At 45.3% G+C, this 19,756-nt stretch overlaps 2 protein-coding genes across 4 annotated transcripts in view; both read right to left on the bottom strand.

Annotated features, from left to right (window-relative positions):
• REC8 (REC8 meiotic recombination protein) overlaps nt 1-19,756 on the bottom strand; it is a 1,573,438-nt gene that overhangs the window by 661,345 nt on the left and 892,337 nt on the right. The window lies entirely within an intron of this gene.
• The window catches only part of LOC122790446 (RNA-binding protein 39-like), a 758,269-nt gene that overhangs the window by 235,157 nt on the left and 503,356 nt on the right, over nt 1-19,756 (bottom strand). For all 3 annotated transcript variants that reach the window (XM_044057983.1, XM_044057982.1, XM_044057984.1), the window contains exon 11: nt 19,432-19,636. In XM_044057983.1, coding sequence (XP_043913918.1) covers nt 19,432-19,636 — 205 coding nt within the window. The remainder of the gene's footprint in view (nt 1-19,431; nt 19,637-19,756) is intronic.

Raw genomic sequence — 19,756 nt, 5'->3', positions numbered from 1 at the left:
ATCTTCCACAGTTTGGTTGTTCTGCCCAGGGGTTATATAAAGACCAACAATGCACAGTTTTGTTAATTTGTAGGGTTCCGACTAGAATTTCAGGATTATTAAAAAAAGAAGTTGTCTAACCATAACATTCCATCTGTGTTGTTGATCTTCGTTCATTCATTACTGATGGGTTATCGGTTCCGTCCTCGGAAGTGAGCCGGCCATTATCAAGCTAGCATCAGCCAAAAACTCTCGAGCCAAGGTCCTACCCAGAATGTTCTGCTCCTTGTTACCTCAGACTGAGTTTGCGAGTTGATAGATAAAAGTATAGGCTACCTCTGGTCATAACAGACCTACAATAAAGGAGTATATGAGATCAACCAGGAACCCTCTGGATAGGGGACAGAGGGTGGGAAGTAATGAATGAACGACGGCAAACACAGATGGAACGTTATGGTAAAGGTATAATTGTCTGATGATGTTAATCTTCATTCATTCCTTACTGATGGGACAGAGTCCCCAGTTACCTGTATCCTTGGGTGGTCCTCATGGAAGGACATTTCCTGAACACCATGGAGCCAAAGGAAGCTCTACCTCTGGAGGCCAAGTCCAATTTGTAATAATTAATAAAGGTATGAGGTATTGCCCAAATCGCAGCTGAGCAAATACTGAGGGAAGCCTTAGCATGGAAAGCTGTTGAAGTTGCCATAGATCTTGTAGAATATGCTTTCACTCTGTGAATCAAAATGACATTGTATTACCTTTATCTACAGGAAAAACAATTTCTCAACCATGTAGCCAATGTAACTTTTGAGACGGGATGACCTCGTCTAGAACCACAAAAAGCCATAAACAGCTGGTCTGATTTACGGGTAGATTATGTTCTGTCCAGATAAAAAGGTAATGGTCTACGAACATACAAGGAGTGCAGGCAATTCTCTCCCTTATTAGAGTGTTTAGTAAAGAACACTGGGAGATCAATAGACTGGTTCATAGATCGCTCTGACGCCACTTTTGGTAAAAAGGAAGAATTAGTTCTCAGTGATACCCTAACCTTGTGGAAGATAAGATAGGAAGGTTTAATGCAAAAGGCTTGAAGTTCTGACAGGTGTCTGGCCATTGTGATAGCAATCAGAAACAAAGTTTTCCAAGACAGACATTTCACATCACATGTAGATGCAGGTTCAAAGGGGGCGGCTGTAAGAGCTTGCAGAACCAATGCCAAATCCAAAGGTTGTACCGGTTCTCTAAAGGGAGCCTTTAGGCGGATAACCCCCTTCAAGAAAGTTTTAGAGTCTATGTGACATAAGTTAAGAATCCTGAAAACCAATGTGGAAATTTGAGATGGCAGCTAAATGCACATGAATAGTAGAGGCAGACACTAATGAATGACCTGAGACGTAACTCCCTGGACTACATGAAGAGAGACATGGAAGAGCTCTCCGATCTTGTAACCCAGGCAGGTATGACCCTAACCCTGACTAGCATTCTGTCATCACCCAGAATGATGCCACAGTAGAACACAATGATTGACTTCAACAATTGGCTAAGCTTCTGGTGCCATTCTAAAGGGATCCAGTATCTGTCTGCCTGGGATGACATGGTCGACAGACCAAGATGCTTTGCCAGAGATGGCCTGCACCTGTCACCCTTGGGATTCCGGACACTGGCTAAGGTTTTTGCTGCTCCTATAGTGCCTTTTTTAGGCAAGGTTCAAATGACAAATTCACCACCGTAACAGGAACAGGCAAGCAAAAACTGAGGGTGATGCTACTCACTGCTAAAAGTCAACCTCAAAATGCACTCACTTGAGGCACTCCTTAAAATGGAGAACATCGATATCTGCGCAGTGAAAGAGACCTGGTTCCAGACTCGAGAGAGCACCCCTGCACTACCAGGCAATAACTCATACCACACTTTTCAGCCTTGTAACCTGGACCGGAACACGAGAGGCGGAGGTGTGTCCATATTCATTAAGGATATCCACACCTCCAGGCTAGCTGCTCAACATAATGCAGTCGAGGTTATCCAAGTGTAACTAACTCTGGGCAAAACTACAATCCAAATTGTAGCTTGCTACAGATCACCCACCATGCCCCAGGATTTCCACTCCTCTTTTCTTGATGTACTGGAAAATATTAGGGTTCAACCAAACACCCTAATAATGGGCGATTTCAACTACCCCACCATTAACTGGGAAAACTACTCATGTACCAACTCCTTCGTTAACGCTTTCTGGAATTCATAAACTCCAATGCCCTGGATCAACTTATCCACACCCCCACGAGGGGCAACAATATCCTAGATCTAGTCATTACCAACATGAGTGACCAGTGTTCCACACCTGAAGATAAATGCCTCATTGGTCCGATCAGACCATAAGCTAATTACCCTAGATATCCACATCCTGCCCCCACCTCCCCATTAAGGAAACTATGGTAAAAAATTTCTCCAAAGCCAACTTCATGCTCAAGACAGAAGTGGTGAACTTCATGACACCCATGCAGATGGACAATACAGTTACGACTACTGAATCCTACACAATTGCACTTTATAATCACTTACATGAGTGCATGGATCATGCTATCCCAAACAGAACCACGACGCTATACTCCAAAAAAAGGACGCCAATCTGGTGGTCTCCTGCCATAAACAAACTGTACAACAGAAGGAAGAAACTTTTGCAAAAAAGAGTAATACCCCATGAGTGGAGGAGCTCCCTGGTCAGCCTCTGTAAGAAGCTGCAATCCCTGATAAAATCCTCCAAAGCTAGTTATGAAAACAAAATCGCCACCGATTCTTAAGACAACAACAAAGAATTCTATAGCTAATGTCACGAATCTCAATGGCAGCACTCGGATCTGCTCTGAGTTACAGCACAATGGCACTAAATATACAGACCCAACTGGTATTACCAATATCCTGGCAGACAGGTTCAGTGCTAACTTTACCCCTCCTCTCACCCCCTAAAGAGCCCATCTCTATACCAGAAGAATGCAAAGTTCCTGTAATCATGGCTGCACAGGTAAAAACCACACTCTCCAAAGCCAAGAACACAGCATCTATGGGACCAGACAACATCCCAGGCTGCGTTCTACACGAATTATAGAACTAACTGGCACCCCACCTAAGTACCATGTTCAAACATAGCCTCACCTCAAGCTTTGTGCCTGCTGAACGGCGCACAGTGACGGTTATCCCACTCTATAAGGGGGGGAAGCCACCACGGACCCTGGGAACTACCGCCCCATTAGCCTGACGAGCCTGGTCTGCAAGGCCATGGAACGTATCCGTCATGGAACTTATAAACAAATGACATTGGTAATCTCTAAACCCAGTTTGGGTTTCTAAAAGGCAGATCATGTCTCCTAAACCTGATAGACTTCTTTGAAGCAGTCACCAAAGCCGTAGACAAGGGTAAGGTGGTTCACACAGCCTATCTAGATCTTGTCAAGGCTTTCGACACCACCCCCCACTCTGGAATTATAGATAAACTCACAAAACTAGCTATAAATCCTTATGTCACAAGATGGGTTGCCAACTGGCTCACTGACAGAACCCACACTGTGAAAGTAGAATACTCCAAATGTGACTTCAGACCAGTGACAAATGGAGTATCACAGGGTTCAGTCCTGGGTTCTCTCCTATTTGGTATCTACTTCTCTGAAGTACAGGCTAACACAGAAGGTCTTTGGCTAATGAAGTTCGCAGATGACTGCAAACTAGGAGCCATAATCGAAACTCCTAAGTATGTGAACATCCTACAAAAGTGCCTCACTGAGACAGATGCCTGTTGTCAAAGCCATGGCCTCAAGCTCAATGCCAAAAAGTGCATTGTCATCCCCTTTGGTAAAAACACTGTACCCATGAACTACAACACAGGCGGTAGTATACTTAACAGCGCAAGTGTGATAAGAGACCTTAGGACACATGCGGACAGTAGTCTCTCCTTTGATAATCACATCGCCACAGTAGTCAGGACATCCTTCTACTTGGCACACCTCATCACAAAAGGTTTCTCATCCAGAAAAAAAGAGGTCATTGTTCCCCTCTACTCAGCACTCATTAGACCCATTATAGAGTACAACGCCCCTTTTGGTATGTGCCTCACAAGACATCTACAACTGGAAAGGCCGCAGAAATACCTCACAGGGAAGATTACCGGCCTCAAACAGATGCCCTACGCAGACCGTCTCAAAAAACTACAGCTTTACTCAGTCACATATCGCCTACTCAGAGTTGACCTCTGCCTAACATACAAAGCTATGTCAAACCCAGAGCTGTTAGACATGCTCCACTTAAAGAAATCCCAATCCCTCCGAGCTACACACTCTAGGGACCTAAACCTTGTCACCACAATAAACAGAACATGCCGGAGGGATAGATTCCTGTCCCAGAGACTTTCCATACTCTGGAATAAACTACCTATCTATATCAAACAAAGCTCCTAATTATCACTCTTCAAGAATTGGATGGGAAATAGGAAATTCACCCCGGGGATCACCTCTGTGGCTCTGCTTTACAGTGGCACAGGAAAATAATTTTCTTGGATGGCAAAAGCCAGGGTACCTTTTTGGCTGGGCTTGTACAGGCCCCAGGGCCGATAGCCTAATACCCACCTATGAAGACCTTGTGACCAATGTGGGTGCTCAGCTGGGGGAGATATTTTATTTGGTCTCCTTGGGATCACTTGCAGGGTGCCAGGACTCTTCCATGCATGCTGCACGTGCTCATCAGCCGGCGGGGTGACCCAGTAGGTAGGGGGTCAGGCACAAAAAGCCTGCAGGAATACGGATTCCTTAGGGGAAGGATTAGAGGACGTCCAGTCACCCATCTAAGGATCTCAAGGATGTCATCAAAGGACACATCAGAGGGTGACCATGGGGACCCTTCCCCATCAAAATCTGTATCTTCAGTCGACGGCTCCTCGGCAGAGTCCATGTGCTTCCTCTTGCACGATGCTATGCGGGATACTTCCACAGTAGGAGGTTCTGGGGAAGACTGCAAAGAGGGGGTCTTCTCAGGAAGAGGAACCGGACGCTCTTGTGCCCGGTGGTTATAGCTTTTGACAGATGCGGCACAGAGGGGAGAGAGGACTCCGAGATTAGGGGTTTGCCAGTGGAAGCAAGCGCCCTCTCCATGGCCTGGAAAGCTAGCCCCCCCCAAGGAAGGATGGGAGCCCGGAACAGAGCACAACAACCTGAGAACCGGTGTCACACCCCACCCCAATGAGCCGACCCCCACACCAGGAGTCTCAAAAAGACTCTGAACTGTGACAGGAGGATTCCTGGAGGGTGCCATAGAAAAAAATCGTAGTGAAACCAGGAATGCCCTCTCCCCAAGGCACAGCCACTGGCCTGAGAAGAGCCCGATGCCAAGTGCACAGAGGGTCAGAAGGACGACTCTGGTTCCAAAGTGAGATCCACTACTAGGGTTAGGAGGAAGGGAAGTTGCTATCAGAGTAATAGGCTTCGAAATGTGGGTAGAAGTCGAAGGAGTGTACGTTGGAGCTTGAGGAGATGTACATTAACCTGAAGGAGGGAACGTGGATTTCAATGGGTGAGACATCTGGCCACAAACAACTGGTCAACAAGCCGCAATACATCTTGCTCAGAGAGGATACTGGATGACCTCAGAGAGCTGATGGCGATTCGGGCCTTTCTAGAAAAGGACATTTATTACCAGCGAATGGATCCAAGGAAGAATACTTGGTCCTTGCTAATTTGTGGGGTACAGAGGCCGGAACCAAGTACATCTGCACCAAAGAAAAATTGCAGTTGTGTACACTTACCATAAATGTAGATGTTTGAGTGTATTCACTGTTGCAGTCATTACACTTGGGTTATCCTTCTGGCAGGCTACCCTCAGTCGCCCTGAATTCTAATGTCTAGGACTGGCGTCGGTTGCCGTCACTTCTTCCCTGACGTCAGTGCGCCAGCAGTATAAAAGATGCAGCTGGCGCCATTTTCTTCAGTTTTTCTTGCCCCAGATGTCTGGTGCCCCCCAAAGGGTAGGCTAAAAATATGCCAATAAAACATGCATGCACAAAATATACACCACCTTCATCTATAAGCAAATACACCACATAGGATGTATAGGTTAGAGAAGAGCAGATAAATTGCAGCAAAGATATGGGGGATGGTGCGTGGGTAAACCTGGACTGCAACACTGAATACACTCGAACATCTACATTTATGGTAAATGTACACAACTGTACTATGTCCTTCGTGATTCACTGTTGCAGTCATTACACTTGGGTTGAATCCCAAAGCTAAGGTTGGGAGGCTGGAGCTAAATAGCATTAGGAGTGGCTATGAGGCCCTGCAGAACTGCAGTGGCAAAGCCTGCCCTGGATTTAGAGTAGAGTGGTAAATGACAGCGCTTTGTAAAGGTGTGCACTGAACTCCAGGTAGCAGCTTCTAAAATGTCTTTGGTTGGTACTCCCCTGAGGAAAGCTGCTGAAGTGGCTGCTGCTCTGACTGAATGTGGCCTAATGCCCTTAGGCACTGGCTTGCCATGTTGTGAATAGCAGAAACAAATGCAATGGCCTATCCACTTTGAAATAGTCTGCTCTGAGATGGCCTTTCCTTCTGATCCTGCAGCATATGCCACTAGTAGTTGCTCTGTCTTTCTGAAAGCTTTGGCTCTGTTCAGGTAGAAACATAGCTGTCCGTGTATGTCCAAAGAATGCAGAATTCTCTCCCCCTTATTCCATGGGTTTGGATAAAAAGTAGGCAGATGAATAGTTTGGTTAAGGGCCACAATGGACACTACCTTAGGCATAAATGTCGGGTTTGTCCTCAGAAAAACCCTGTCTGGATAAAAAAATGATAAAAGGTTCCACAGCCATGAGTGCCTGTAGCTGAGACTCATCTTGCAGAGGTTATTGCTAGGAGCAGAGCTGTTTTACAAGACAAAAACTTTACATCAGCTGTAGCGGCTGGCTCAAAAGGAGGCAGGGTGAGTTTTTCCAAAACATAACTGAGGTCCCATGCAGGTATTGGTGATCTCCTTGGAGGCCTTAAGTTTTTGGCTGCTCTGAGGTACTGCCTTAAAGGATGAGAAAAGATTGGTGGCTCTGTATTGTAATGAGAAAAAATGGCAGAGACATGAATTTTGATTGATGAAAAGGATAGGCCTTGGTCCACAATATCAGCTAAGTATTGCAAAATCTGAGGAATATTTGGTACAGCTGTGTCAATTCCTTGTGCCTGGTTCCAAGCACAGAAGCTCTTCCATTTTCCAGCGTAAGATTTTCTGGTACTAGGCCTTCTGGCCTCCAAAATGACATCCATTACAGCTTTAGTGAGAGGCGCGTTTTATATTACTAGATTATCTGCCATGCTGCCAGATTTAAGGTCTTTAATTGGCTGTGCAGGATCTGATTGTTTTGTTGGGATAGTAGATGAGGTATTTGAGGCAAGGTCCAAGCTGGGCATTGAGAAGTTCCTCAGGATTGGGTACCAGTGCTGGCGGGGCCAGTCTGGGGCAATCAGCATCATCTTTGGCTTCTCTTGTCTGACCTTTAGGAGTACCTTGGGAAGGAGAGGCAGCGGAGGAAAGGCATACTGCTAAGCTTTTCCAGCTACAAGAGAGGGCATCCACTTTCCATGCTTGTCTGATAAGTGCTTGTGCAGAATCTTTTTAGTTGGTAGTTGTGAGGAGAGGCAAACAGATCTATATCCGGGCATCCCCATTTCCTTGTTATCATGCTGAAGACTTGTGGATCCAATTTCCACTCGTGTGGATCCATGAGGTTTCTGCTTAGTTCGTCTGCCAGAGCATTTATCTTTCCTGGCAGGAATTGTGCCTGCTGATGTACTTGGTAAGTCAAAGCTGTGTCCCACAGAGTCATGGCTAGTCTGCAAAGGGGGTAAGAATGAGTGCCACCCCTGCTTGTTAATATACCACATGACCGTGGTGCTGTCTGTCTTTATCAGCAGTTGTCCCAGATGAAGTAGGTCCTTGAAGGCTGTCAGGGCATTCTGGACAGCTAGCATCTCTTTTTGATTGATATGTAGATGCATTTGGTTTGCGGACCAAGTTCCTTGAATACATCTTCCTGCCATGTGGGCTCCCCAGGCATAATCTGATGAATCCATTGTTAATGTCTGCCTGGCTGGGGGTAAAGTGAATGGCTGTTCCTTGTTCTGGAGACAGGCCTTCGCCCACCAACGAAACTCCTGTTGCAGGCAGGGAATGAGGGTAATTATTGCTTCCAGGCTGTGGCAATGTTGAATTCAAACACTTTTTAGATACCATTGAAGTTTCCTCATATGCAAAATGAAGCACAAAGCCTGCAGAATTTTTCTTGCAGATAACCGGGCCTTTGTTGCCAACAGGTTGAAATAGGTAGTCAGTTGCCTTTGTCTGGCGTGAGATAAGCCGTCTGGGCAGTTGTATTTAAGCTTGAACCCAGGAATAATATCTCTTGAGAGGGTACTAGTTTTTATTTCTTTCGGTGACTGTGTACCCTGGGCCTGTTAGAAATCTCTTTACAAACACCAGATGCTGTAGTAGAATGTCCTTGTTCTCTGCTTGAATGAGGCAGTCGTCCAAGTAAGGATATATTTGTATTCCTCTTTGTCTGCAGAATGCAATTACTGGTGCCAGGCACTTTGTGAAGACCCTGGGTGCAGTAGATAAGCCAAAAGGCAGTGCAGAGAATTGGTAGTGCATTGAGCCAGCTTTGAACCTGAGGTATGTTCTGCATGTTTGTCTGATTGGGACATGCAGGTATGCCTCTTTTAGGTCTAAGGTCACCAGCCAAGCCTTCTTGCCCAGCATGGGCAGAAGTTGCTGTAGAGTCAACATTTTGAATTTTGGTATATCCAGAAATGTGTTTAGAATAGATAGGTCCAGTATTGGTCTCCAGGTCTTGTCCTTTCTAGGTACCAAAAACAGTCTTGAATAAAATCCTTGTCACTGCTCTTGCTCTGGTACTTGCTGAATGGCCCTCAAGTCCATGAGAGATGAGACTTGCTGTTGTGCCTCTGCCCACTGATGTTTTGGCAGGTCTGGCCAACCGTTTGTCCTTGGCAGGGTATGGAAGTGAAACTTGTAGCCTTGTGACACTATGTCTAGGACCCATTTCTCCTGGGTTATGTGCCAGTTTTGAGAAAAAAGTGCTAGTTTTCCCCCTAAAGGTGCTGCCAGAAGATAAGTGCTGGGTGCAGGCAGGGGGGAGTCATTGGGACAGTTTCCCGTATGGTTGTGATTTGTCTTCTCCACATTTGGAGATAGAAGTACCCCATTGTTTAGACCTGTATGAGCCTTAGGGCTGGGATCTGCCTCTTGGGCATATGTATCTGCCCCTTTGTGGTCTGTCTGACACCGGAAAGGACCAATTCTTTGTAGGCCAAAGTCTGCTAATCTTGGAGGCTGAACCTGTAAGAAATCCTTAACCATCTGCATAGATTTAGCTTTGTTCTCCATTTTCTTTAACACCAAACAAAGTATCATGCTGTAATGGAGCATATAATAATTTTGCTTTGACATGATCAGGTAGATTTTTGTTTCTTTAACCAAGCATGCTTCCTGATGACAAAGCCCGTAACTGCGGCCCTGCAGGAGGCCTCCAGAGAATCAAAACCACATTGCAAAGTATGCTTTCCAACTTGTTCAAGCTGCATGCAATAATTCCTGCATTTCTTTGTTTTCTGCACATTCAGAATGTATCATTTTCTGTTTAAGCAGTGACATAATATATTGCTATTTGAGCATATGAAACTGACAACTTAAACCCCTTATAGCCAAGGTAGCAGAAGTGTAAATCTTTTTTCCCCCATCTGTCCAGTGCCCTAGAATCCCTGTCAGAGGGGGTAGGGTTTTTTGCAGCGGAAGCCTTGACCCCTTTGGGACCCTGAGAGACTGTTTCTGGGTCAGCAACAGGGTTTTTGAAAAGAAATTTATGAGAGTCGGGGACCCTGTAGTACCTGTCCGGCTCAACAGGAGCTGGAGGTAGAGAGTCAGGGGTCAGACTGGACTCTGAAAATACATCAGCAAAGTCTAACGCAGGTAGAACAGCTAGGGGCCTGTGTTGTGGTAGTAAAAGGAAGTCTCTGAGCCTTTTCTTACATTCTGAAAAATCTTGGCTCTCCCAGTAGAAATGCTCCCTCATGGTATGCAAGGTTTCCCCAAAAGAGTAACCCTCAGGAGGAGAGGCTGAAGGGATAGATTCTTCAGCATCAGAATCCTCATAGGGAGGAAGAGAGCATTCCTGATCAGAAGAGGAATCAGATGAAACGGAAATCCGATCTAAAGATTCATATTCTGTCTCTTGCCAAGGCCTTTTATCAGGAGGGGGATGGGAACCCCTGATCAAAGTAATTAGGTCTTCGGCCATTTTGAGCATCTGTTTTTTTTTTCGGCATGGAGGCCTGTCCACAAGGCTGTTGTACTTGTTTCTTTTCTACTGTTTATTGTCTAGCGACTGCATTTTCGCCTGTTTGCTACTGCATTTAAACTGATTTACTGTGTCTAAACTGTTTTTTGCACTTTAAAGTTTCCAATTGTTGCAAATTGTATCTCTAGGCTACACACTCAAGTGCGCTAGCCGATTTATAGCATTTAAAGCATTTATTGACTGTTTTCTTCTCTGTTTCTAAAAAAAAAAAAAAAAATTATCTCTTGTTTTCCCGCCTTACTGAACAAGAATAGTCCAGTATCAGAGTTTGCTGATCCCTGGGCTTTGTCTTGGTTCCAGAAACTGTTCCACATCCATATTTGGAAAAAGGAAGCTTCTTTGTTTACCAGTGGGAGTGGGAAGCACTGAGCAGCCTATTTGTCCATTTTGGAGTGGCATCAGCCAGAAACTAGTAGTCCATTGGCCATTTTGGGTCAATTCCTAGCTCTTTTCAACCCCCTGCTATAAAGCACGCTAAAGCGCACGTTAGCGCGGAGTTGCCACAGGAGCACACAAGAGCAGCGGCGGTTAATCAAGGTTAAACTATTCGGGCTACCTAAAGTCCACTCTTCATTTTTTCCCTTAGAACAGCTCTTCTTGAACTGTACTGCTACTCTAACCAGCCTAATCTCTAACCAAAAAGTTCAGCTATACTTGATTCCTAAGTAGACTATTCTCTATCTGTAAAGCCTAGCACTTGCTCCTAAAGTACTTTTTACTCCGATATAGCACTTTTTATTATACATAGTACCCCACCGGCCAAAAAACACCACATCCCCCGAAGTCTTTTTCAAACTCATCTACATAAAGTTTTTGTCTATTCCTAATGTCTAATGTTACAATTGCCTCATGTATACTGACAACCCTCTCCTTCTACCACAAAACACAAATACATGCGAGAGATGCAAATATATAGCCAAACTGGAGGCTGAGCTCTCTCAACATAGGAATGGCAAGACCAGACAAGAGGAGAAGGTAACCACACACACCACAAACTCAGTCTCACATAGCACTATCACAACTTCAAATCATACACAAACACACAAAGACATACTCGGAGGCTCTGATCAAAAATCTACCAAAACAGCAGAGGCCACCAAAGCAGACACCCAAACAACTGCCTCCACAGGGCACAGCACATGCAACACATAGACCACAGAGTCAGTGTGCCAAACAGTCACAGCCCTTAAGGCCAAACACAATGCCAGACACACTTGTCATAGGTGACTCCATAGTCAGACACACTGACGTCCCGCTCACCAGATTGAATAAGGAGAAGGTCACAGTAAGCTGCCTATCGGGCGCTAGAATCCACCACATAACGCAAGCACTCAGGTCACTCAACTGCAGATACAAGTATGACTCCGTCATTGTCAATGCTGGTGTGAACGACCTGAGACGTACCTCCCTGGACTACATGAAAAGAGACAGAGGAGCTCTCTCATTATGTAGCCCAGGCAGGTATGACCCTGACCTTGAGCAGTACCCTACCTTCACCAAGAATGATGCCATAATACGAAGACAAGATGATCAGCTTTAATAATTGGCTTAAACTATGGTGTCATTCAAAGGGGATCCAATGTCTGTCTGCCTGGGATGACATGCTGGACAAGCCACGCTGCTTCGCAAGGGACGGCTTCCACCTGTCACCCCTGAGCTTCCGGATTTTGGCAAAGGCTCTTGCCACCCCCATTGTGCCTTTTTTAGGCAGGGCTCAAATTCTAAACCTACCACCCTAGAACACAAAAAGGAAAAACTAAGGGTAATGCTGCTCAATGCCAGAAGTCTCAAACTCAAGATGCACTTTTCGAAGCCCTTCTCAGTATGGAGAACATCGATGTCTGTGCTGCGACTGAAACCTGGTTCAAGGCTCCTGAGAGCACCCCGGCACTATCAGGTTTTACCTCATATCATGCATTCCGGCCCCAAAATCCGGACAACACCAAGAAAGGAGGGGGGGTGTCCATATTCATCAAGGACACCCTCACCTCAAGGTTGGTGGCAACGCACGATGCATCGGAAACCATCCAGGTGCAGTTAACCGTACGCAAGACTGCACTGCAGTTTGTAGCCTGCTACAGGCCACCCTCTCAAACTCAGGAACCTCACACAGCCTTCCTGAAAACACTGGAGGGGATAAATATATCTCCAAACACCATCATACTGGGTGATTTCAACTATCCAAATATAGACTGGGGTCACTACTCAAGCCCCAACACTCTAGCCCAAAGGTTCCTAGAGTTCATAAACTCAAATGCCATGGAACAACTAGTCACCATCCCCACAAGAGGGGAAAACATACTAGATCTCATCATCACAAACATGGGGTCACAATGTTCAACACCTGAAGTATACCCATCATTGGTGAGATCAGATCATAAACTATACCCATCATTGGTGAGATCAGATCATAAACTAATCTCACTGGAAGTCCACATCCCGCCCCCACCCCAGATAAAAAAAGCCACAGTGAAGAACTTCTCAAAAGCCGACTTCACACTCCTAAAGAATGGTGTGGTCTCTTTCAAGGCCCCCGAGCCAGCGGAAACCATTACTCAAACCGCTGAATCACTTACAAATGCCTTCTACCAGCACCTCCAGGACTGCATGGACCAGGCAATCCCAAACAAAACAAAGACTCTTTGTACCAAAGGCAAGCGTCCAGTCTGGTGGACCCCAGCCATAAACAAGCTTTACAACAAAAGGAAGAAGCTACTACAAGATAGAGCAAAATCCGTAAAAGGGAAGACACCCCTGATCATTATAAGTAAAAAACTGAGATCTCTCATAAAAGCATCCAAGGCAAATTTTGAGAGAAAAATCGCGAAGGAAGACAATCATAAAGCCTTTTTTAGCTATGTTAGAAAGCTGGGAGGAAACTCCCAGATATGCTCAGAATTAGTTCAAAATGACGTAAAAATCACTGAACCTACAGACATTGCCAACATACTGGCTGACAGGTTCAGTGCAAATCCCCCCCCCCAAAGGAGATATCTATACCAGAGGATTGTAGTCCCCCGAACATCTCAAATGCTCAGGTGAGAACTGCTCTCTCCAAGGCGAAAAACACAGCATCCATGGGACCAGATGGTGTGCCGGTTGTGCTCCACGAACTCAATGAGGTATTAAACCGCAGCTAGGGCAGCTGTTTAATCTTAGCCTCACCTCAGGATACATTGCAAGGAGTGGCGTCGGCACGGTGGTCCCACTTCAAAAGGAGGTGCCTCCACCGACCCGAAACTACCGTCCCATCAGCTTGACAAGCCTGGTCTGCAAAGCTATGGAGAGGATCATAATGGAACTCATAAATAAAGACATAGGGGACTTGCAGACTTTGGATCCAACCCAGTTTGGCTTTGTCAAGGGCAGATCATGCCTTTTAAACTTGGTTGACTTCTTCGAAACAGTCACCAAGGCCATTGACGAGGGCAAGGCAGTCCACACAGCCTACCTTGACCTGGCAAAGGCTTTCGACACAATACCCCACTCGGGTATCATTAAAACTCACCAGCTTAAATGTAAACCCATACGTCACTAGATGGGTTGCAAACTGGTTAAGTGACAGAACCCACAGGGTCAGAGTTGCTGGCGCCATGTCAGACTCCAAGCCTGTCACAAGTGGTGTCCCACAGGGCTCAGTCCTGGGCACACTTTTGTTCGGCATCTACTTTTCAGAAGTACAAGCAAACACAAGAGGATTATGGCTGACAAAGTTTGCAGATGACTGCAAACTGGGCACCATAGTTGAAAACCCATCTGACACAGATATCCTTCAGAAGGGTCTCATAGAAACGGATAACTGGTGCCAGAACCATGGCCTAAAGTTAAACGCCAAAAAATGCATAGTCATACCCTTCGGGAAAAACAAGGTTACCCCTAGTTACCATATAGGTGGCAATCCACTAAGCACAGAAGAGGTTATCAGGGATCTGGGGACCCAGGTTGACAGTAACCTTTCATTTGACACTCAAGTTTCCAAAGTAGTTAGGAAGACCTTCTACATTGCCCACCTGATCATGAAGGGATTCACATCTAGATCAAGGGAGGTCATCGTTCCCCTGTACTCATCACTCATCAGACCAATGATTGAGTACAATGCCCCATTCGGAATGTATCTGACCCGACACCTGCAGCAATTGGAAAGGCCCCAAAAGTTCCTCACCAAAAGGATAAAAGGTCTCAAAAATATGTCTTATGCTGCCCGACTGAAGGAACTCCAGCTCTATTCAGTCGCTTACCGTCTGCTCAGAGGTGACCTGTGCTTGACATACAAGGCCATGTCCAACCCGGAATTAATGAACATGCTTCACCTCAAAAATCTAAATCCATCAGAACTACAAGGGCAAGAGACTTAAACCTCAACACAGCTATTAATAGGACGTGCTGGAGGGACAGATTCATCACCCAGAGACTCCCTATGCTGTGGAACAAAATCCCGGTACATGTGAGGCAGACCACCTCGCTGGCCTTGTTCAAGAGAAATCTTGACCAATGGATGGGAGATCGCAGGTATACCCCAGGGATAACCTCGGTGTCACTGCTTGACAGAGGCACAGCAAAATAATGGGCATAGTATCCTTCAAACTAAAGGGGTGGCGAAAGCCACAAAACTCTGGGCTAGGCTTATAAATGCCCTAGGGCAGATAGCTTAGTATGAACCTATGAACCTATAACGGTGCTTTAGTTGTTGCCTTTGAAGCTGAAGTCATTTTATCATATAATTGAGTAGGCCTGAAAACACCCTCAGAAGCAGATGCCTGCACAGCAGCTCCGGACCCATCTGTGGGAATAGTTTCCGAAGGTCCAATAACTTGAGTTTCCAGCGGCCTGGTCGACACCACCTGGGTGTCAGCAGCAGCCTGCGAGTCTAAAGTAGTGGTCGTCAGGGGCTGTGAAGGTACCTCACTGAGAACCGGCGACTGGCTTAGAAGAAGCAGTCGTCGATTTTGGACCTCTGATACCTGTCCTTTTCTTTGTGTTTCTTCTGAATTCAGGTAGTCGGATGGCTATCAGGCGACATTGTATAATTAAATCTTCTGTCAAAATAGTAAAATTCAAAATCGTACCGACGCTTAGTGCGTTGGTGAAATCTAGCACAAAACCAACAACTAGCAACGTCGTGGTCAGGGCCTAGGCAAGGAATACAGTAAGAGTTAAAGTCCTTATGAGGTATTTGCTTCCCACAAGAAATACAATTATTACATTTTTCTGACATCGGTCTGGAGCAAGAAAAAAGTTTCCCCAACGGGGTACTTAGCTTTTATTGAAGACTTCGGATCTGAAATTCGAACACTAAAATCTCAGGAGTCTGCCAACCAGCACTTGCGAACTGCTTTTGCTTCGGGCACCGCGCGGAAAGAAAGACTGAAGAAAATGGCATCAGCTGCATCTTTTATACCCCTGGAGCACTGACATCAGGGAAGAGGCAACAGCAACCGACGCCGGACCTAACTGTAATGACTGCAACAGTGAAACACGAAGAACATCTAGCAGCTCTAGAAGTGGCTTCTGCAGCATCAATCCTGCATCTGATATAGTGTGTCTGAGCTACTTCGGAAGAAGTGGCAAGGAGGGAGGATGCTAGGACCTTATTTTCAGAATCAGGCATGCCTGAAATCAATTTAGAAATTTGGGAAAGACGTTTCAAGTTGTATTTGGTCATTTGCGTCCGACAGTCTAATGCTCTGAAGCCAAGGTAGCAGAGGTATAGATTTTCTTTCCCAGAATCTCCAGCTGTCTGCTATCCTTATCTGAGGGCAGCAGGGAGGTGGGAAGGAAACAACCTGGAGGCCTTATCAGAGGCAACAGATATTGCAGAAAGATCTGCAACTGGGGCCTTAAAGACAAAATGGCAGTCCTTGGGTACCTTGCAGTACCTGTCCAGCTTTTTTGAAGCTGAAGGCTGAGTCCGGATGGGTAAAGTTGGATGCAAGGGCATCCAAAAACACAGGTACTACACAGCAGGAATGGCTGAAAAACTAGGGGACTGTACTTGGAGGAGGTCATTGTAACCTTTCTGGACCTCAGACACCTCTGTACTGTCCCATCTGAAGTGCGCACGCATTTTAGACAGTCTCCCCAAAAGAAATCTCCTCCATGGGAAAGTCTGTTCCATGAGAATCCTCTTCAGGGACGGCATAATATAATGGAGAAGGGATTAGCGAGGAGTAATCCAAGGAGCAGTCGCCCTCTTCAGAGAAGGAATCTTCTTCTGAGGTAGGATGAAGCCTAGATCGTTTCTCTGGAGAAGCTGGCGACCTGACAGATGCCTAAGCTCCATAAAGGCCTTAGAGAGGCTCTGAGAGAAGTTAAGCCATTTTTTTCTGTGGGTCAGGGGGTAGGGACATTTTTTTTGTTTCTTCTTTGCTGGGGTATCTGTGCAGTGCAAAGGAGTAGGGCCAGACGCAGGCCTACATTCCAAACATTCCACTATATTCAAGTAGACGTCTTCCCTAACAATAATCTGGGTAACTCCCCTAGGGCCTTCTGACACAATAAACCAGGGCTCCCCCCTGGATGTTGGTGACAGACATCTGAGAAGCCACTCTGGAAATGCAAACATCCAATACCAAAGCAGCCTGCGAACCAGGCTCAGCCTGTGGATACGGATCCTGGTCGGCATGCGTGTCTGAGCTCTCATGTACTGCAGGAGAGATGTCTGACTCATGAGGCACAGCTTTGGTTTTGGGCCTATGTTTTTTGGCTTTATGTTTGACAGGCTCTGTTGTCGGGTCTGGGGAGTATCCATCACACTCTTTGTTAGAAACTTAACGTACTGGTTTTCTAGGTAGATCGCGAGGGAGGATAACTGACTTCGGAGGGTCTTCGGTATAAAGGACTGATAGAAGGAACAGTGTTTGTGGTCATGCTGAGGGCCGAGGCAAAAAAAAACACTGTATATGACTATCTTTATGTGGAATTTGTCTTCTAGAGTCACACTTCCCTTTCCTGGATGACATGAACCTCAGGAAAGAGCAAGGTAGCAAAAAAAAAAAAAAAAAAAAAAAAAGGTTTCTCCAACAGGGCACTTATCTTGGTAAATCAGCAATTCCGACAACAAAGTGATGTCAGAGACTGGTGATCAGACTTGGCAGCAAAGAATTTATGTGGTGTCTCTTGTCTTTTATGGCCATCTGTTGGTGGCGTACGTCAGACGTACCGCGCATCATAGGTAGTAAAAGACTTTCATACACGGGCCAATGTTGGGTTGTCGCCTTGATAGGCTACTCCCTTATGTCAGGAATACTGCAACAGATGACTAGAAGGACATCTACAGAGCTGGTACCAGACCAAGCAGCCATGAGCTCTCACCAAAATTTACATAAACCTGCAATAACTGCAGATGGCATGGGCCAACTGCTTTTAGCAGGTCTGCAATGTACATCCTAAAGTTAGTGAAATGTTGGCCTGTGCCTGTACATCTGTAGTGCTTTGGGAGTCAGATCTCATTTTAAAAGTTAATACCAGAGAAAACTGAAAGCTTGACGCTCCCAGATTAAGTGTGAAAAGTTGCCAAAGGAGATGAGAGGGAATGCCACTAGACAGACTGGAGCATGTGTCAAAGGGGAACAAAACTTACCCACCCAAGAACAATGCACAGATATCTCTGCACAGATAGCTCTGCCAATTGAAGTGCATAAACCAGGACACTATTAGTTTCCTCTAGTATCACCTCTACCATGCATGGAGTTAGATGTTGAGCAAAATGCAGTCCACATGATCTGTGCCCATTGTATTTTAAGCTCAAGATGACACAAAAGCAAGTAAACAAAAGGTGTCATCCACAAGAGCAACCAGTGAAGCCAGGGCCACTTTTATAGGGCTAATGCCCTCAGGCCTATGGAGGGATTTCCATTGGAACAGTAGCAATCGCCCCAGTCTCATGTTTTACCAAGTTGTGGTGGGCTACCTACTCTCCATACTCTTAGTTCATAGTTCATAGTTGAGTACTAGGCTAACTGCCCTTGCGAGCCATTTTAAGCCTAGCCAATTATTCCCTGTGAGATTCAAACCCTGTACCTTGTGTTTCTAAGGCAAACACCTTAACCATTAGGCCACCCTCCCAACCCCCAATATGAACGGATGGTCAAAGTGGCCTTTTCGTTTATAGACTCAGACTTCTACTTGTCCAAGGTGAACTGAAGAACTTGACTACCCCTTTTCTGGGGATACAGACAGCACAGAAATCGGGAAAACACATCATGGGAAGTTCCTACACAAAAATATACTTGGAGGGAACATGAAAAATCTGGTGTCTACATACACCTATTAATGTTAGGCAAAGTATACATAAACCTGACATTCCAACTCAGTACAATATAAAACTACAAAAAAAACTCAATAGTAGGCTAAAAATTCCCCTATGGGGTATACATCTGCCTAGTTCAAAGATAGTTAACATCCAAATTAAACTGCCAGGACTTCAACATGATGTGAAAAAGCAAACTGTGCTGCAGCAATTAGGAACCAAATACAGTGTAGGCTGATACCCTCCTTTAACCAGGACAACTTTCCTGGGAGGGAGTACGTCTCTGGAAACTACGGAAGTTGGTCCAGAGCTCAAACCTCATCTGTTGCAAGCATTCAAAGGGTGATGACTAACAGTGATCTGTACAAGAAGAAAAAAATCAGTTAATCACTTTTGAAAGACATTTCCAAAACTAAATCCTAAAACAGGACTGGGGCAGTTGCCAACATTTAAAGATAACTTTAAAATACTTACCCAGCAAAAAGCATCTTCATAAATGAGGCCAAAAGGAGTGCAAAGTGTAACAAATGGCCTAAGTGTAAAAAAGTTTAAGAAAATTATCTGACTTCGACCCAAACCCTTAAACACAAAACATATGTTAAACACTGAAATTCTCACTCCACAAAGTACTTCAATGTTAAGTGGGTGCTTAAGTCAGCTTGGAAACCGAGGAAAGAAACTGAATCTACACGTTACGCATGTTACAACCAATTTTTGTTTCTCTTCAACCAAAGCTGGCCAAAATGTAAAAATGCCTTCAAAACAAATGAAATAAAATTCTAAACTTCAGGTAATGTACCTTCTGCTAACTTTGCCATAAGCTGAAGTCTTCCAGTGGTGCCCAAGTCAACTCCTGTTCTTTCCAATTCATCGCTGTCTAGGAAAGAAACATCGCAGTTTCCATCCATGCGTTCTGTAACATGACCAACCTTGATCGGCCGCCCTGCCAGCTCAAATCCATTTAACTGTTCCAAAGCCCTACGAGCACAGTCAGCATCTGCAAACTACAAGATCACTAGTTAGTGGTCAAGTATTGTGCAACTACATATGAACATTACAAAAGGTACTCTTTTCAGAGCTGAGATTTATTTCATCTCCTTTCAACAATGACAACCCTCCCTTTT

Source organism: Protopterus annectens, chromosome 16.part0 (assembly GCF_019279795.1).
Source record: "Protopterus annectens isolate FY-2018-M chromosome 16.part0, PAN1.0, whole genome shotgun sequence".
Classification (NCBI taxonomy): Eukaryota; Metazoa; Chordata; order Ceratodontiformes; family Protopteridae; genus Protopterus; species Protopterus annectens.
This window is presented reverse-complemented; position numbering and strand designations above follow the sequence as displayed.